This window comes from Microchirus variegatus, assembly GCF_963457635.1.
Source record: "Microchirus variegatus genome assembly, chromosome: 11".
Taxonomy (NCBI): domain Eukaryota; kingdom Metazoa; phylum Chordata; class Actinopteri; order Pleuronectiformes; family Soleidae; genus Microchirus; species Microchirus variegatus.
This window is the reverse complement of record NC_139812.1, coordinates 13940123-13961004: the sequence shown is the minus strand read 5'-3', so window position 1 is coordinate 13961004 and position 20882 is coordinate 13940123. Positions and strand designations below refer to the sequence as shown.

Sequence of the window (20882 nt, the reverse complement as noted above, 5' to 3'; positions counted from 1 at the left end):
GCGGCTGTTTTACGGGACATGACAAGTGAGGCTTGATCTTGCGTGTGGTGCGGCGGCTTTTTGTGCAGTTGTAGTTCTGTTCACTGGCAAGTGACATTTTCAAAGAGCAGGGCGTTGGTGGTGGAGACATAGTAAAAGTAACGGAGGAAGGGAAGGAGGGGGGTGTGTGAAAGAGAAAGAGGGGACGGTAGCGAGGGAAGGAGGGAGGGAGGGAGAGAAGCAGCAGATACTTGGTAACGCATCACAGCAGGACAAGCAATCGAATCTAAAGGCGCTCAGCCGGCGACGGACACGGACGAGGAAGGTAGGAAAATATGATAATGATATGATTCTGCGCTAAGTTTAATAGACACGGCGCAGTGTTGGAATGATGACTGCGGCACCAGCTGATTGTTTTTGACATAAAAATGCTATTTTTCTTTATGTACTCTACCACACATAGTAGTTTCTAATTCATGACTTTTTTTTTTTTTTTAATTTCTTTTTTTTTTACGCTCACTGCTGCTTCACTTTGGGCGCAATGTGAGTTATCACCCAGCGGATTTGCGCAACAATAATGAGTTTTAGTAGCAGTTGATTGATGATGGATGGATATTATGATGAGCTAATTGTCAAGTGGGAGGACCGATTATTGGGGGGGGGGGAATCATGAGTTCCCATCTGAGATCACTTCATCCAAGTAATGTTTGACTCGCCTTAATGATCCACTGGTTGCTCCATCACAGGTTATTTCATCAGAGTGATGAAGCGGTCAGTAAATGTGAGGTATAGTGTGCATGCTTATACGCTGAGGTGTCAGGTGTACTGTGTTATCTCAGGTGGCCCGGGCGGCTCACTCCAGAGGTGCCTGCTGGGAAGCGCCTTGGTGCCCACTGATTTATTCATGTGTCACTTGAACGCAGCAGCGACGCAACAAGAGGTTAAAGTGGAACGCCACCTCCATTTGAGCATCTTGTTGATCATTGTAAAATCTATTTTATTTCTAGTCTAAGGTCTTGCTGTAATTGTACTCCACATGTAGTAGTTGAATGTACGTGTCTCCATGGGAATTGATTATTATTATAGTAGTGTATTTGTTGAGGAAGTTGTTTTTAACCTTGTGGCCTCAAACTTTTTCAGCCAACACCGCAGCTTAGTGTACAGAGAGTATAGAGGGACCTGTGCCACATTTGATTGACCAAATAAGTTAACACCATAAGAAAAGCTTTCACTCACCATCACTTTGTTTTTTATCAGTATGGAAATACAGCAGCCTCTTTTATTTTCACCCTCTTAAATAAGGCTATATTGTATCTGATTATTGATGGAGTTGTCAAACTTGTTTAGTCCGTGAGTAAATGCTGTCACTACTCCACTTAAAATATATGCAGCATGGATATTTTGGCCTCAGTAATCCCATGTTCCAGCTTCACTGCCATCCTCACTGAGGTCCCCCCTGTGAATAATCACTGATATGCTTCTTTCTGAAGTAGCCTATATGAAGAAGAAAAAAAATGCATATAGTGCACTGGGTGTGAGTCCTGTAAAATGATGTTGAGGATATATTTGAAGTTAAAAGATTCCGATTTATTTTGTATGTGCGAGACTGCTGCTGTTTTCATGCATTATGTGGGGAAAGCATGGCTCTGACAGTTGCCCTTACTGAGTGTCAATCTCTCTGAATTCATTCAGAATACAAGGAGGAAGGCGAGGGAAAAAAAAAAACATACTGAAATGGAGAGTCCATATCTGACAGACTCCTTGACTGACAGGCTCAAATGAAACCCAATATGAGGGATAGAGGAATAAATTGCAGATACAGTGGCTACTGGACAATCCTGTAAGAACAGGCAGCAGACCAAGGTAGGAGGACAAGAAAGGGTGGAAGTGTGAAGATGGGGAAGAATGGCAAACTAGTGAAAGCAGAATGCATGAGTAAAAGTAGTAATATGGAAATGGAAGCATCAGATTGAAATTCTTATAGCTCAGCCAAACTGGAAAATGAGTGAAGCCAGTGGGAAATTGATTACCCAAAGTAAAAGCATCTGAACAGTCAAGTCTATGTATACCTTCTTAAAAATGTTTTTAATTTTTTAAGTCTGTTATTTACTTATTTGTTTTATGTGAATCCTTACATTTACCCCCCTTTGTTTACTAACATCATAGACTTTAACTTGACAGGAATATTGTTTTTGTGCAGCCGTACATTTGCTGACAGAATAATGCACTGTTGTTTGAGCCCATGTGGTCTCTGTATGACAGCTTTTTACACAGAACTCGCAGACCATGAACGTCCATTTTCTGCCTTTTTGTGAGTTGCTTTTTCATTGTCGGCACAACATTCCTGGTACTTGTGATTATTGTTATTGTACGCAATCCCCCTTTTCCCCATTTCTGCGCCCGCCTCTCTCCCGGTCCTACTGTGAGGTCATTAAATCAGCCGAGGCAGTTGGGCAGAACTGCAGAAAACAGGCTGGATGGGAGGGGAGGGTTTGTGAAGATGATTTTTGCTCAGACTGTTGTTGCGGTACAGGTGAACTGTTGGTTTGTACATGCTGCTGTCTTTTGAGATGTGAAGCCATGCTGTTTAAAATTCAAAAATTATGGGCAAAAAATCTGACCATTCACAATTTTAGGCTTGTCTTAAATAGATGGTTGTAAACTCAGCCATCCATGATAATCCTGTTTTAGTCCATTACTACTAAATCCCGTATCCATGTTATTGTAAAAGTGTGAAACCATTATGAAGATATTCAGGAAATTAAAATGTCCTAAAGGAATGGGTGGAGGGTTCACATTTCTCAGAACTACCGTATGAAATCCTATTCTCTCATGAAAATAAACCATGTCACGTAAAACAAACGGAAATGCAATTTAATGGCAGCTTTGTTGTGTGACAAATCCTTGTTGTTGCTATTTACACATGGAAGGATGCGCCGAAATGGGGGCTGTAACCGCGTGAGAGATGGTGACGGAGATAGAGGAGAGAGTATGAGGGTAAATTAAGATGGGAGGTAGGACTGAATGAAGAGGGAGGTGAAATGTTGAGATGCAAAGGTCATCTGTGCTGAAGAGAAGCTGCTAAATGGTGTCTTTTGATCTTTCAATTGAGATAGAATCTGTCAGTTTTCAGTGGGGTGGAATGACGGTGTCCTAACAAAGAAATACACACAAAAAAAAAGATGAATGAGTCTTTTAAAAGCATATTGGTTCCCCTCTTGACACAACTGTCTGTGTTTATGTTGTCTGATACACTGCTGGGACAGCTTTGCCAAACTCGGTGAAAAGAAAGTCTGGCAAAGGACAACAGACATTTACGGCTGACATCAACATTTAGGGACAAGGCATTCAATTCACACGATGGAGACTTTAAATGTGTATACTGGTATTGTGTGTGAGTGAGTGAGCAAGAGAGGAAAATAACAGGTTAGTGGAGAGTAGAGGCCAGTGTACACAGAGACAAATGACATGCTAATGGTGTGATCACAGCTTAAAAGAGGGAAACTCATTAACGGTACAGCTCATTGTCTCATAAACGACTGTTACCGGCTGTCTGCATGGTGAAATAGAGGTGAAGCTGAAGACATTAAGATTCGGCTGAATAAAAATAGAGCAGAGGGACATGACAGCGTATTGATCTGTGCTGTTTTTAGATGAGAGTAAAAAGTCACAGAGTGTATCATTATGTTCTCACTACAATTTGTCCACAATACCACTAAAAGCCTAAAATCAGAGAGCTAAGATTGTGTTGTCAGTCACTCTGCACTCAGGAGCAAAACGGAGGTTTGCAGCCGCAGCAGACATGGTAACCTGTTTTCTGCTCACCTTTTGTGTAGCGTGTTTCTGTGGCCTTTCCTTTTCCTTTTTTTTTTTTTTTTTTTAAATAGAATCCATGTCTGAGATTTATTTTATTTAATAGATCTGGTAAACTTTTGTCTCCCGATATTTCAGCCACATAGCATTAAACCCTACTTTTATGTAACATTGCACCACAATTCTACTGGGACAAATCTATAAGCAGTACTTTTACCTGCTTGGTTGTAGTCTTGCAATGAGCGGGGTGAAAAGCCAAATGGATTTAGTGTTGTCTGTACGTGTGTGACAACACACAATATGGATGAAACCTCCATACAGTACATACAAATGGTCTCCGGGCCAGGAGTTTTGCAGTTGTAATAACAGGAACGCCATCTTTTTTCGTGTTATATGATATGCAGATTGGGACTGGGTTAATTGCAGACTCTAAATTAACGGCATTAACATGATCTTGAATGGATTTCTGTCTCTGTATGTCGGTGATTTGTCCAAGGTGTATACTGGCTCTCGCCCAATGTCGGCTGGGATTGACTCCAAGTCCCTCCGTGACTCTCAAAGAATAAGTGCTTTATATCCTAGATGGATGTATACTGCTGTTTGGGGTGTATAAAACGTCTGGGGCGGGGTGCGAATCACCATTTAATCAAATCATTTGTGCACATCATTGTGTTTTTGAAATAGAAATCCATTCAAATGATTATTCAAAAGTCAAAACATGACATGCAAAGACTGGACATTGTACAGGAAGTGACCTTTCTACATGGCGTCAAACACACGTTACCTCACTACCCTATTCATCTTTAATGGGTTTAAGTTTAGTTTCATGTTGCAGATACATTATCCAAGTCCTTACTCCCTTACCCTTCTGTATCTCAGTGTGTTGCACATCAGGAGGTTTATTGTTTACCTTTTATCCTCCCAGTGAACACTAATCAGCCACTGCCCCCCCCCCCCTCCCCTCCCCGCAGGCAACGTGTCACCCAAATACTCATCATCACGGTGTTGGTCATCGCGGGGCAGTGTGTAAGTTGTGCCTGCTCAAGTGTTTTGTGACAGGGTGCAGTTAATCGGCACCTTACAGCGCTCCCATCCTGTTCCTGATAATTACAATCTCTCCAGGCTCTGTGTAAGCTGCCCCTTCTCTCCCACAGTGTTTTGTGAAGCTTTACTATCAGCCCATGCAGGATCGAAGAAGATGCAGGCAGCAAGAGTTTGGCTGGGCATGCACTCGATTTTGTGTTTGCAGGGTTAGTCATCTTTTGTTGAGCTATACTGTATGCTGAGGAAGCTAATCAGCAGTTACCTGTTTCGATTGCGCTGAGATTAAGGCCATGCGAGGCATGTTTTCCATCTCATTTACACTACTTGCATCATTCGTGATCTTATTTTTGGTTTCAAAGGACTTGAAACTGTTGAGTTGAAGGACTCCATTTATTGCTTTCGAGGTTTGGTGACTAGAAAGTTTTGAACATAACATCCTGTATTCACTTAAACTCACACGTTATACCAGGCTTATGTCTGTGCTCTGAAATACTCCACTCATTGCTCCACCATCTCCTATCTGCGGCCCCCTTGTTACACACCGTGTCATTTCCTTAAGGAGCTACGCTATTCTAACTTAGATTGTAATTGTGCGCCATTCTGGACTGCTGAGATGTGCCGCTATGTGCAGTAAATGTAGCCTCAGCAGTTTATACAAGACCTGGCCAAAGTGAACAGTTTTCTCAGAGTTAATCACAGTTATTCACACGGTGCCAGTGTTATTATGAATGAATGAATGAATGATGGCTTTATTTATTTCAAACATGACATTTATTTAGCTCCGTACTCTGGGCAAAAATGTGTTTTAAATAAATGTTTAATGTTTTATTATTTTAAGAACAGTGAATTTGTATGATCCCCATAACCAGAATTATGAATATGATTTTTTTGTTTGTTTTATTGCAAAAGGAGTAGTGATGATGGTGGACCAAACCTCTGCACAGTAATGTAAACATGGTGAAACTAGTGAACACTATAGAATGTGGAATGATTTGTGATCCAGTATGTGTTTTGATAACTCTTTATATATTTAACAAATAACCTGACTTATGTTTTACTTAAAGATAATTTATTTCTATCAAACCACCACCATTTTTGAGGTAATGATGCCGGATTATTCCCTTAGGTTCCCATCCGAACTAAAATATATATTTTGTATCTGCAAACAGTACTATATATATTTGATACCTTAATGTCATTGATATAAAGATATCAAGTTTTGAACCCAACACTGACCCCTGGGGGACGCCACAAGCAATGCCCAAGCATGTCAATGTAAACTCTGCCAACTTCCATTAAGTAGCTTTTCACAAGTCAAAGTGCAAAACTACCCCCCCCTTATTGTAGTTTATTGAATAATCTGTTATGATCAATAGTGTCAAAGGCTTTTTTTTATGATCTATAAATATCCCTTCTGCATACTTTTTTAATGATCTATAGCCTTTGCAATTTCCTCGATTGAATCAATTAAAGCCAGTGATATTGAACTGAATCTGAATCTATATTGACTGTCAGAAAGTAATTTATGTATATAATTTCTACTCGTAGAGTAATATATGATCTGCAGTCCAAACGCTACTCTGGGAGCAAGGTTTGCTGAATAAGGCTTTCCGATAATCATGTCATGTTGGAGATTAAGAGATCAGGAGGGCGGGAAAGAAGACATTACTCAGCTCATCAGAGCAGTGCTGTCCCTCACTTCTCCCTGACAAAGCCAAATGTCTGCTAATCTGTCTGTGATCACCGTGCTAATGAATGATGGCTTTTTCATGAGGACCAAGGACAGGCAGAAATTTGCCATTGATTTGCTGTGATAATCCAGATTTGGCTGCCGGCTGAGGCCCACCACTCACTCTGAGAAGAGTGCCTTTGAGGTTAAGGCAAGTCAGACACAATTGCCATGTAATCAATAATATCGAGTGCTGTAAGCTGAGAGATACAGCCATGTGGGCAGTCCGGCTGCTCTGGAGAGAGCACAGCAGGTCCAGATATGTGTCTTCACTTTACTTAATCACACGTTACTGTCTGATAAGCTATAGACCACAACTCATTAAATAGACCTTGATCTTAGCCTCCCTAAGCCTTTTTCCTAGTACAACAATACAGCTTAATCTGGATCCATGGCAGGATCATTACAGGATATAACAGGTGCAATCGTTGGCTAGAATTATCAGCGTGAGAACTGATATTATAATGACATGTAACTAGTGTCACCAAAATGATGTTTATTCTTCCCGTTTGAACAAAAAGCGTTAGGATGTGCGGTTCCATCACTCTTTGGGTGTTGACAAAATGTGTCTTGAACCCGCACTTAACGAGGCTGCACAACAAATGTATTGCCCTCAGAAGACGTGTTTGGAGTTGTATTGACATTTTACATGAGTACACAAGAGACGTAATAATCTGACAAAGGTCGGCACAAGAATAATTGTTTTTAAAAAAAAAGGAAAAGACAAACCAATGCAGATAGGACCAAGAACGGCAAAGAGAAGAAGAAAATATATGACTAATATGAATTATAGTAAAATAAAGGAAACTCTGCTTGCAAGGAAAAATGGGGACGGACTTTTACAAGGTCATAACCACAAAATAACATTAAACGTTTGTTAACATAGGTGTAGTAATGGTCAATCAGTCAGCATTGATTTCCACTCCCTGCTAATGCGTTTGGGATGACACTTGATGTGGAGGTCCCTCAATGTAAATGTGCAAAAAGTGTGGAAGCGGGTAAAATTGGGGGCGTAGAGAGGTTATTTCAAACAGGACGTCTAACAGTGTGAAGGAGTGGCTGAAGATAGTGAGGGATTTATAGAGGACAGTATAGTCTGTGGAGTGGGACAGTGCTGCAGCAGTTTACACTGAGGACCTGCTTCCTGTTAAGCTTCCTAGTTTAACACACACATGCATAACTGATTAATTGCAGCATATTCTCTCCTACTGGTTTTAATGTTTTTGCACTAAATTCTTTTAATTTAATTTCTCCCATTTCTTTAGTTTTCCGTGTTAGTGCTCGGAAGCATTACTCCTCCATTTCTTATGGCCAGACTGTAATCTGAAAGACATATTTGGTACCTTCAGAATTGATTTTAATCTATGGACTACCCACTTTCAAAAGCAAAGTACTGCATATGTTATATGTGTTTACATTCATTTGTAAAGTAATTTAATAGATACGTAAATCATGATCATTTAAGAAAATAGATGATTATCATATTTTATGTGTATGTGTGTCTTCAACTAAATGTTGACTAAGAAGTGGATAATCAGAGAAATGTGGCACTGGTTAAGTACGATTTAATACAAAGACGATGATAAAGGAGGTCATGCTCATTGTTCTTGTGGCGTTCAACAGAGTTTAATTGCTACCCTTCACCTTCCCACACTCCGTCTACTACTGCGATACTTAAGTGATTGCAGTGGCACAAACTGTATGCCCCATAAACCGCATATTGTATGGTCACAAAATAATGTGAGTCACCCTTGTAAAAGCAGAGAAAAAGACCAATTACCATACCATTTTCAATAATGTTATTTTAAGTGGTGCTAAAACATAACAATAGTGGAATTATGAATATAGTCTGAGTAAGAACAACCTGACAGACCAGGCTATTAGAGGGTCAGTTCACTTAAGTCACAAAAAAAACACATTTTCCATTTATTTCTCAGGGTTTGCTGGCACTGTTTAATTTTTGATTTGTTAAAGTTTCTGTCTTACGGTGGCTGCAGCAGGCCGTTTTTTTTTCTACCACGACAATGGACTTTGGAGTTTGTTGTACTTAAAACACTTAAGGACATTTAAACACACTCAGTAGCACTCTCTTTTGAAACAATTTCCATTTTTGCTGTAATCTTCGGGCACACTGACTGTGGATAGACTTGAAGTACTGAATGAAAATTAAAAATGACGATGATGATGCGTGGACTGTCTTTCTGGAAAGACGTTTTACTGTCAAAATCTTGGTTAGCACTCATTTGCATGTTTTCCACTTTCCTCCCACAGTCCAAACACATGCTATATTAGGGATTAGGTAAATTGGACACTCTAAATTTTGACCATAGGTGTGGTTGTGAGAGTAGGTGGTTGTTTGTCTGTGATTGACTGGTGAACTGTCCTATGTCAGCTCCCCCCGTGGCCCCCATGTAGAGGATAGAAGAAGAATGGATTGATGATGTAGAAAGGTGCAGAGGATAACTGAAATCTCTGTAAAAAAATGCATACATTGAGGTCATTATCTAAAACCCTACATACAGGTACAGATATAGACAAGGCTAGTCTGGCTATAGTCCGTCTCTAACTTTGTGATGGTGCCGTTTGTGTGTAATGTCGATTATTGAATCCTATGGTGTCCTGGTGAGGGTAGAGTCAGATGCTGCTGCTGCAGCAGAACTGCTTGTATATTCGATTGCAGCCTCAGCTCTCTCTCTCACACTCGGCCTGTCTGTCCTAACCATTATCCTTCAGTCATAGTCACCGATTTGTCATCTCAGAAGTGTCCTTTAGCATTTAGTGGAAGTGTAGTGAAGAGACAGGCGTGTGTGTGTGTGTACTGAGTAGAGGCAGGACGCAGAGGTGAGAAATGGATAACAAAGTAAAGAAACATGTTCATTTTTTTGTGTATAGATGGCGTTTTTGATTGTCCACATTCACACTGGTGAACCGTCAATTATTTGATGAACTGTACATGCCAATGTTTGGCTAAATTAATTGCCAGTGTGTCCAGGTACTTCAGGTATGAAGCCAATTTTCGCTGAGGAAAAAACACAATTTGGAAATGTGAAATAGTCTGCATCAACAGCTATCTGAGCATCCCATTCAGTCAAATCCTTTACTAAAGAACCAGTGTAATTTTTCACAGGACAAGATGGGAGGAGGGGGCATGAAGGGGTTTTCACGTCCCAGCAAGCGATGGAGATTAATGTGTAAAAGCAAAGATGGAGAGGAAAAATGAAATAAGTCGTGCAGGATGCATTGTTAGAGAAGGTGAAATGCAATAATCCTGAGGAAACAAGAATACAAATGAAAACAAATATGACTATTCAAACTGACACACGGTAAATAAAAATGTGCAGGAATCCACCCACACAATGACAGTCTATTCTTAACTTCTTCCCTACTCACCTGAATAGGTTGCTTGCGTTGTCTGAATTGAATCCACCACATACTCAACATCTGCAAGATCATAACAGCGACAGGACAGCATGCAGCCTCACACAGCAGTATATTGTAATTGATTGCTTATCACACTGGATTCTGTAATTTATTAAGCTTCTTTTTTTTTTTTTTTTTTCTGGCATCATATACCTGAAGGACAAGCGACCCAGTCTCTGCACAAGTTTACCATGAGCTGAAGCACAGTGGGGCTTTGGGGAGAAAGACAATTTAGAAAGATAACCCTTCCAAATTAAATTGTCAGAGAATGCGTTTGCTGACCAGTGAGACCTTGCTGAGACTCGTGATGACGGGGTGTAAATAGATGGAACAAATTCAGAATGGGACACACCGAACCTACTGTGAACTATTGGGCCGTGGATGAGCTTCAGTGCACACTGATTAGTGTTGGGTGGATCTTATCAGTGTGGCATGTCCTGCACTTCGGTCCTTGTCAGCAGACAGTTGGTGGCTGTTTGGCTGATTCATCATTGTTGAATTGGCAAAGAGAGAGGAGAAGAAGACGGAAATCAAACGTGTTGGTTATCCACTGAGAGACTCGCTGCATGAGATGAAAAATGAAAGTGAGGAAAAAACACAAATGACGACAGCTACAGACAAAAAAATTGCAGGAGGTTAGCTTCATTTTATGATCACCTCAAGAAGCTAAAAATGCTCTAATTTATTTTTCTGACATTCTCTTGATTATAGCTCTGTCAGCACTGAGTGACTGAGTGTGACATGTATACAGAATATCCACACCTGCTGATCTGGAGAGGTATTGCATCATTACAGTTGGCTTTAAGTATTTGCTGTGTGGTCCGTCAACAATTTTGGCAGATCCAGATGCGACACGAGCTGGTGCAGTTGGTAGAAATTAGTCATTTTTGAGTGGTGAATCATGGCCTTTTGAGAAGGAGAGGATAGAGACCAATGACGGGAAAGAGGAAGAGAGAAGTAGGGGGAAAAAAGATTTTAAAAATCTTTATGCGAGTTTGTAAGTTTAAGATCGGAGCGATAAAGCTGTGTAGTAATGTACAATTACAGTACACAGTGACAGGACTGTGAATGTATACTACAAATCATCATGCTCTCTACATTTGTCTGTTATTTGGCCTTTTTATGCTTGGCCCATGGCCAACCTGAATTAATTTGGGCTTATAACTGCAGGGTTGCTGGGGTACCCCTGAACAAGGTATCCAAACCCCGTTGCTCACTGTTAATTGGACACTCTAAATTGACCAGAGTCACTGGGAGACCACCTACTGTACTCCTTCTGGATAAATGGGGGGGTTGCATGAGGAAGAGCATCTGGCCTCAAAATCTCTGCCAAATCAAATACGCTGTTCAGTGAACATCATTCACTGCGGCGAACCCCAGAGAGGAAAAATCCCAAAGAAAAAAAGGAAAGTATCCCTATAATTAGTCTGGTTAAACTGCTCTACATCATCTTGAAAATGCCATTTACACATTTTTCCACAAGATATTTGCACGTGTTTAAATCAGACAATTAACAGCGCAATGTCTTGATTACGGTCATTAAAATGCTCGTACCCTAAAATGAGTTGTTGCTGTGAATTAGCTTTCACCCCATCATCCCAGCACTCAAGCAGACACACACAAGAAAACACCTGCTTGAAGCCTGGTGTTTAGCAAATCTCCTTTCTGTCATCTAATTATACCAATCACTTCTCCTGCTTACTTACACAGTAATTACCCAACATAAAAATGTCATTTTGTGGCTTGACTGAAAACAGCAATGCTGATGATTAGCAAACTAAATAACTGTGTCAATATTCCCCCCGTTTGTCTTGTACTCCATCAGGTGCAGGTGATGTCGTGGAGCGTGGGCTTAGATGGCAGGATGACATTTGCCAAACTCCTCCTTCCATTCCTCATTCTCCACTCTTTCTGTGAAGGTGAGTCCTCCTAACTCCTTAAAAGAGTCACTCTCTACAGAGACTTTTATTTTGTGAGTGGTGATTAAGGAAATGTTTTTACACTCCTTCACTTTGTGCAGTTACCATGAATACATAATGCATAAAACTATACTTTTACAACGTAATATACAATATTCTATTAAATAACATTAACAGCTAATTGAAATGCAGCCCATTTAAGGTTCTTGTGACGAAGCATTAACAACAGTGGATTTACAGTTGGCAGCTCCTTGTTGAAGAGGTTCATGTTCAGGCAGTCAACATCTCTGAATAAAGGATAATCACGGTGTCATCAACATTTAACCATAAATCTACCTTATTTATTCAAATACAGGATGAGGAATAAAAAGCTGGCTTTTCTAGGTTGTCTCTCAGTTACTTGATAAAATATGAATACCTTCCAGGCAACAGTAGGATTTGATTGCACAGCAGAATTTTACAATACTTCTCCCACTTCTTCTCAGTTCTTCATTATTTAATGCCTGAAAGAATACCATCTATACGGTGTGTATTCCCCTTACCTTTTCTTGACTTTTACAGCTTTTCCTTTCAGCCCTGTTCCTGGTCTATATATATTTTTTTTGTTATCTCTGCCATTTCGCTACTCTTGCTCTTTCTGTTTCAGCTCACTTTTCTCGCCCGTTTTGCATAATGACTTAACATTATTGTTCAGCCCAAATAAATAATAAATAAATAAATAAACGCTCAAAAATATATGCCCGCCTGCTAGGTATTTTTCTGTGAGGGCTTAAAAAGAGAGCGCTCCAATGTAGTGGAAAGCTCCAGTTTCTGTCTTACAGTGACAGGCAGAAGACACCGCCAGTCCCACATACACAATTCCAGAGAAGCAGGTAAAGTTATTAAGTGAATGCCACAATCTCTTTCCATCAAAGCACAATAAGTTTACCAGGGATTTATTTATACTGTGTATTCTCTCTCACCTCCTATTCTAACCTCACACCTCGTCTTGCCCTCCATCGGCATCTCAGAGTAACCCATTAACACACTGACCCTTTGCTCCCTTCGCATTACCTCCTTGATCCAGCAAATTGGATTGATTATCATTACTGTGATTATGTTGTAGCCTGTATTTCACCACCCAAGCTAAATGCTGTAATTAAGCCACGGTTATGGATTGGAGCTTTGTTCCCATTCACCCCACCAAGAGCCATGCCGGGCAAAACGGCATCTTCTTCCACGCAGGCCGACACACGACTGAATGAAAAGCTCCCACTTTCAAAGCGCAGATTCACTCTATCAAGCACTCTCACTTCAAACAGGCTGTCATCCCCTGATCTCGTCTCAGTGTGGTCTGTTGCCCAGCTCAGCTGATCAAAGACCATCAGATTTGTTCCCTGATCTTCCCAACAAAACAGCTTGTATTACACTGCTCGCACACACACCACAGGACATTGTCCAAACATCGTAGACTATTAACCATGAAGAGGTCTTTTTAAAAGTGTGCAATGGAAATGGGTAGCGTTGTCTCCTGATTGGAAAACCTCCATCGAGATGATGAACCCCAAACATTCCCTGATGGCTGTGCCACCTTTGGTCCATTTTTATATTAGTCCCTAAGGTTTCCAAAACAACAAAACATAAGTTGGTTTCCAAGATTGAAAAAAAAAGATTGAGTTCTTGACCTATTTCACTTTTACACTACATGCATCACACACCGGCTGCAGCTGACACCGGCTTTTCCAGTTTTTAAGAGCCTGTGACTTCTGACCCCACAGAAGAAAAATGTGTATTAACCACCTCACTAAATTTGAATGGTTAAACAAGTTGCTAAGTGTTTAAAAAAAAAATTGATATCAGAGCATTTTCTGTTCTGAGATGATGGGAGCATGTCCACTGGAGGACCTGAACACACTTGTACACACATAGTGGTTTACTTCTTGAGTGGGGACCAAAATGTGTGAACATTGAAGATTGTCAGTTTTAGAATATAAACGTAAAGCTCTGGTATCAAACCACTTGTTTAACAAACATGTAGAGAAGTGACATTTTCACTGATTTAATCACCGTTTAACATCATACTATACACGACGAGGACTACCACTTTTTGAATTCATTTATAATGACCCGGCCCTGTGATGGACTGGTGACCTTATAATAAAGTGTACCCAGCCTTTTATGCCCTACGTACATGACCCTCATGTGGAGGGTAAAGTGGAAGAAGATGGATAGATGGATATAATTACCCGTAATTAGTTTGAATAAATAAATAAATAAAAAGCACTCCCCGCACAGCCGTCGACGGTCCTGCTAATACTGCACAAATGTCAGTTTTCATTACCTTATTGACAATTTTATTAATTATCACTTTATTAACAGCATTATTATGCATAACTGACAACACAGTAGCATAGGATGGAATAAACAACCCCTTAATAGGATCTTGGTAAGCGTGAAAAGTTTTTTTTAATAATTCCCAACATATCTGTGATCCTGATCGGGATGTGAGTGAAACTTTATTTTATTGACAATACTACCCATGGAGGAGTCTCTTTCATGTAGGCTTGCATCTCCAGGATGCTGTCGCTGCTGCGGCTGAGTCACTCAACTCATGCCGGTCCCCAAACAGGATCTGTATGGCAGGAAAAAAATGTTGAGCGCCCTCTGCTGGATCCTAAGGGGTACTACTTGAGGTGGATGATGAGGTGTACCATGCATTTTCAAACAAATCATTACTGAAAACCCCATGTTCAAAATAATATTGTATAAAAAGTCACAGCCTGAATATACACAAATCCTTCTCTTTCTCTCTTTCCCTCTTGCTTTATCAGCATTACCTGTTGCCTCACTGCAGGAGTCCGCTCTTCTTTTACATCCTTACTTAATTTCCTCATCTTTAGCAATTTTAAATAAAGTGGCACAGTTTTTTGTGGGTTTCTGCCTGGAGGTAAGACACATTTTCAGCTGGCGACCAAACCAAAAGCTGTGTGTAAGAGCAGGTGCGGTTACTCACGAGCGACCAGGTAAATCATTGATGAAGTGTGCTGAGGGTTTTAATATTGTTACAGCGTTTGAGGAGAAGTTATGCCAACTATGGCATCCGTGCGTAATCCTTTTAGACACTTGAGATAAACTTTTTTTCATATTTACTCCATAACTTTCTAACATATATAATGTGTGAATGTGCTTTCCAGGGACTCCAAACACTCATTGCAGTGATGGTTATGCACTGTTTCTAAAAAGCTAAAATGCATTAAAAATAAACTAAAATTAATAAATAATACAAAAAAAGATATGAGGCATACCAGACCCCAAAAGAACATATACAACTTTAAAAATAAAAACACATCTTACAATAGATAATAATATTTATAGTTTCAAAGACAAAAGTAGTCAAAGTCAAATTTTTAATTCATTATTTTCTCTTCCAGGCTCCAACCAGCCACCACGTTTCCTGAACTACTTCTTTTCGACCTACCTTCTCATCTATGAGGACATGCCCATCGGTAAGTCTCTGTGGATTGCCAGCGCGTTGTATTTGACTTTATCTACCTTGTCTAAAGGAAGCACAGCCAAGCTGTCTTTCAGCATGTTCACTGCACCGAAATGATCTGCCGTCTGTATCCCTTGAATACAAACTGATTCAGATGTGATGTGAAATGTAATCTGTGACAGGGGTCGGGAGTCAAATTGAGCATTGCACTGCATGAAAAAACGAATTTTGATTCAAACCTATCTTTGACTTTTTTAGTCTTAAGTTTTAGACTTAAATAGGTTAGAACTGGGATTAAGTTGAGGGTTTAGGTTAGGATTTTGTTTGTGGTGATTAATGTTATGTCTAAAGGTGTCCTAATGATGCTGTGAAATGTGTTACTCTAGTGCTTCTTCATCAGAGTTATTCTCCATAATATAACTTTCACAAAAGAAACCTGAGATGCTTTGGATCGATTCACCCTGGTGTTGATAGTTGCATGAAAGAGTTTGAGTTTAATATCACAACATTATTACCAGTTTGCACATATATGCTGTTAGTGTTGGTCAGGGATTATGGTATGAACAGCAGACACAGTGGAGTCAGATTCCTCCTGGATCTATTATTCCCCCTCTTACTTATTTTCTGTCATTTTTGTTGGTTGGAGTGATTGACAGGGCAATTTGGAGATGTCTGGCTTTTCATCATTTCTGAGGGTGTCGCTGGCTTTGAATTAAAATCCTTAATATTGGATTGATTTTCCAGGAGATTGTTTTTTTTTTATCACATGACCTTTACACTCTGCCAGTCTGTCAACACTCCTAGTCCAAACTGTGGAGTGTTTGCTTATCCTTGTCTTCACCCTTAAAGTTGTTGGTAGGTTTACAAACAGACAACCACTCATTTTTAACTTCTTAATAGTTTCATACGAGGGTATGAATAAAAACATCCCTATCCTAATTGACCGGTCTTTAGTATCATCCATATCATTATCATCTGAGTTCACATTTTGTACTGCGCAGAAGAAAGGTTGGAGTATCCCCGCTAAGCCTTAAATAAACCATCATCATCATTGTGCCAGACACCATTACTTTTATAGTTGCTTGTTTTGGCATCTTTGTCCGGCAGTGCTACAGCAGTTTCTGGCAGAGCTCTTCAATCAGCTGCTGTTCTAACCAATGAAGGGCATGGCTGTGTTGGTGGCTGGTGCTGCTAATTTCCCTAACCACTCTGCCCAGGTTGCCCTCTGCCCATGAATCATCGTGTCCTCTCCTCAGGCAGCTGGGCATCAGTCCAACAACACCTTCCAATGGTCCAGAGAGCTGTCAGTCATGTCCCTGTCCCAGCCTGTGATGGCCTCTGCTGTTGTGTGATCATGAGGTTGGGCTGAGTGATTCGACAGTGACAATTTGTCAAGATTATTGTTTATTGGCTCAGCAGATGTCCTCGTCTAGGTGGAGCCCTAATTCATAAACACAATCACACACACACTCACCAACCACATTCAAGTGTGTGTGTGTGTGTGTGTGTGTGTGTTTGTGTTATATTTTATTATAGTTTGCAGTACATTACACAGTGAAGTAAATACTTTCCCCCTAACACCAGCTAATTTCCTCATACACAAATTTAATATTACTTACAATCCAAAATGTTAATTTGATAGAGTAGCCCAGGAGCAATTTCAATGCTGACATAGTTCTTCCTCTCAATTTGAAGAAAGGGCAGATAAAAAAAAAACATTTTCCCATCTCAGGGCTCAGTGCATTAATTGTCCTTAGAATGAAGGATTAATAAATTGAGCTTTCAGGGCACAGTCAATGTGATTTAATCATATCCAAAACTTAATGCCATCCTCTATACTTCTTTAGACCATTATATTACCACAACTTTAAACATAAATGAGCAGCACTCTGACTGACTCAAAGCCATATTACATGACTTAAGCACAGTGATCAGATTTTCACAGCTGAGCGCTCGCATCAAGTAACCGTGGAGATTTTTCTAAGATGGGTTTAAATGGTTTTTGCTCACTTGTTTTTATTGGTTTGACTTGGGTTGGCATCAGTGGGAACTTGAGACCTCGCAAATACTTTCTGGTGCAAAGCTACGACATGCATTCATTTTCTGGCTGTTGTTGCCACATGTGATTTATGGCAAACGTTACATTTTACACCTTGGGACATGGCTCAATATTATTTATTTTATCAATTGAATTAATTGAGGGAAGGTGGCAGTAAAAGTACAGTAAAAAGTGTCATGTTTTCTTCCTCCGTCACAATCTGCAGAGGTGAAACAATACAACATGGCAGAACAGCCAAGTTGGATTAAAAATCTCGGGTATACCTGCCCTTTTTTTAATTTGCTCATTACCTGCTAATTTTAGTTATTTTGTGTAAGTATTAGAGATGAGTAAAGCAGACTTTCTTCCTTTACTTGTAGGATAGTAGGCACCACATCAAAGCTCACCTTGGATAAGCTCTGTATGCCTCAGCACCGTACACAGCAGGCAGAAGCACATGATTATTTATCACCAAGATGAGGGAACACAGTTTGGATATTTGATCCGAGACTTCACCCACTCATCTCCCCCTCTCACCAGCAACTGACATACAACTGTTAGAATGATGCCGTACAGGTGTGCACAGTTAGGGGCACATGTAACACAATCTAAGACTGTCCTCACTCAGCATGAACTTGCACCTTTTACATGCAACCGCTGAGTCCAGAACATTTCAGTTGTCTTCCAGGCAAAGAAAAAAAAAAACACCCTCATTTTTAGATCCAAGAAGAATGTTTAGTCGCAGCTGTTTGACACACAGTTGGAATTAGTCTGCTGAATACCACAGTGATCTGATGCTTTATTTCAATATTTACAAGAAGAATATTTGAGTGCATGCGTGATTGTCCATTTAGATGAGAGTATGCGTCCGTGTGTTTACCTTTCATGTTTTTTTTTTGTAACATTCAGGCAGTGGGATCATTTCATTCACTCTTTGGGGGTTAGCCAAACAGAGGAGCTGATGTTTAAATGCAGGGGCAGATAACAGTATGTGATGTGTCAGGAAATGGGATGTGTAATTACACTGAGAGAACACTTTGATTAAATGCTTTCATTTCCTAATCCACTTTGCCCTGATTTGGCAGATTATGCTCTCTACTGAGTAATTAACTTGTGGAAAGAACACAACATTTGTTAAAAATAAGAAACTTCCACTTTGCTTGGATGATTGTATGTATTGCAATTTATGTCAATTGAGCTTAAGGCCTTACTGTTTTGGTGAATTTAGAAATAGAAATTATGCTGACCATAATAATAACACATCGATTTGTACAGCATAAGCCAGTATATCCAGTGTTTCCCTCGAATTGATTTCTGCTGTGATGCTGTTGTTCATGAAATTGTGACGCTGGCCCATATTCATGCAATAAATGAAATGGCCTTAAAATCATTATAGACCGTTTTGTTTAGTTATTTTAAAGCTCTTAACATTTATTTGTGGAAAAATCCATACCACAACACAGAAAACGACTCATTACATCACTCGTGCATTCTGTATAGACATATGTTTATTAAAATCCAAAAGAAACTTACTTTACAGCTTCAGCTCCTTCATGGTGACCATTTCCCTTTATGCAACTATCATAATGTATGTTTACTGGACTATTGTGAGTTAGAGTGAGGTAGTAATATCACTACAGTCAGTTCAAATAGCTTGCCTTTCTCTGTCTCTATGTTGCAGTTGGTTGACTTTTTTGGTCTTGAGTTGTAGCGTTTATTAACTGACACACTGCAGTTCATATTGTACATTTACTGCCATATTGACAGCTTACTGTAACCGTCTTGTCTGCCTTTTTCCTTTCGCCACTTCACTGTCTTTTTTTTCTTCTGCAATTTGCTTGTTACCCACTATGCTATTCCCTGAAGGAGCTATGCTACTCTACACTTCCCCTTTTTATGTATAATGAGGAGAGTATCCAGGAGGGATTGATGCACTAGTTGATATAGTCATGCTCACACAGTTGATATTAATGACTGTATGGATTTTTAGTACATGAATAATTAAACATGTGTTTTTAGTCATTCATGTCCATGTGCTCATTCATCCTTTGTCTCATGCCATTGTCATTAGGAAAAAGCTACTGAAAACAAAATGGTTCATTTTCTATTTCCCTTAGATCGCATATTGAACAAATCCCACTTGCTAAGCATACGTACCTGTTTCAGTATGAGGCGGCTGTATAGCTCATTTGAGCCCTAATAGACCTTATTATGTAGCGCTTGTTCATACTCTCTGTTTTTCTTTTTACGTGATTTAATTTTTCCTCATAGGATTGCAGGGAAATGTAACAGAGACGGGGCTTTTCTTACACATCTTGGTCACATTACTTAAAGAACTGTGGTTATACCTTTTGAGTAGTTTTTAATTTGTTTTAGTCCTTTGCATCCAAGCTGAAGAGTCTCAGCTGCATGTACAACTACTCGTCTGGGACACAGTCCGTTTGATCCTCTTTATTCTTCTTTTCTTTTTCCTTGTACCCATTTGTTCCTCCACATTCTTCTACTGCCACGATAAATACCTTGCACTTTTAATTAGCTCTGTGACCATTCCTAATTCAATAATAATTAAGGAGCAGGAAGTAGCCCCAAGGAACGACTTATTAAAGCCTTCCTCGAAACGTGTTGATAATGTCTGTGTACTCTCTCCTCAGCCAATTTCTTTCTGCCAGCTGTCTGGTACAATCTGCATTAACTATGAACCATCAACACTCCCTCTTTTGGACACTTCCTGCCTTCCACAGCTTTTTGATTCACTAAATTTCACTTGTTAGTTTGCTTCTCCTTAGAAATATTTACTCGCTGTATTAGATTGTATGGTCTGCTGGTGCGAATGCATTTCAGTCTTGATTGGACAACCTTTAATGTTCTTTTAACAAAGAACATTCAAGTGTGTAATTTACTACCATGGTTGCTACAGTAACCCGCATACAGATTAAAGGGACCTCTGGACGGCATCTGTCCCCATTCAATTCTCCATGTAAGACAGCTGCAAGTGGCTTGTTTCGCGATTTGTCTGGCACATTTCTACATATTTAGCTTTGTATTTCTCATCCAGACACCGCCAAAGTCGGCACTGAACAAACCGGTAACCTTAGAAGCCTGTCGAGCAAACAGTTGGACAGTTATGTAAATAACAAAAAGATGGACGGACAGTTGGTCACACGTTATATAGAGAGATGCTAGAAGAATAAAGTGGTCAAATAAAGTTTTAAATGTCCCATATTATGTAAAATCAACTTTTTAATCCTTTAAATCCTTATATTTGGGACTCTGGAGGTCCTATCAGTCAGCAAAGTGTGAAAAAAGATGACTCGCATATATTTTTGTGGTCCTCTTCAGTCTAAGTACAGGAGATAAAACACTCGATGTTGACTTCCGCACTCATTGGGACGTCACAGTGCTCAAAATTCCTGGAATTGTCTCGCGGAGCTCCACTTTGTCAGTAAAACACGCGAGAGTGCTGGCGAG

General features: G+C 39.9%; 1 protein-coding gene across 1 annotated transcript in view; it reads left to right on the top strand.

Moving 5' to 3' along the window:
* The first annotated feature begins 206 nt into the window (after window positions 1-206).
* The window catches only part of cdh23 (cadherin-related 23), a 149187-nt gene continuing 128511 nt past the window's right edge, over window positions 207-20882 (top strand). Inside the window, exons 1-3 of the mRNA XM_083897799.1 lie at window positions 207-304; window positions 11811-11904; window positions 15315-15389. Of these exons, the coding sequence (XP_083753925.1) occupies window positions 11820-11904; window positions 15315-15389 (160 nt within the window). The 5' untranslated portion in view covers window positions 207-304; window positions 11811-11819. The remainder of the gene's footprint in view (window positions 305-11810; window positions 11905-15314; window positions 15390-20882) is intronic.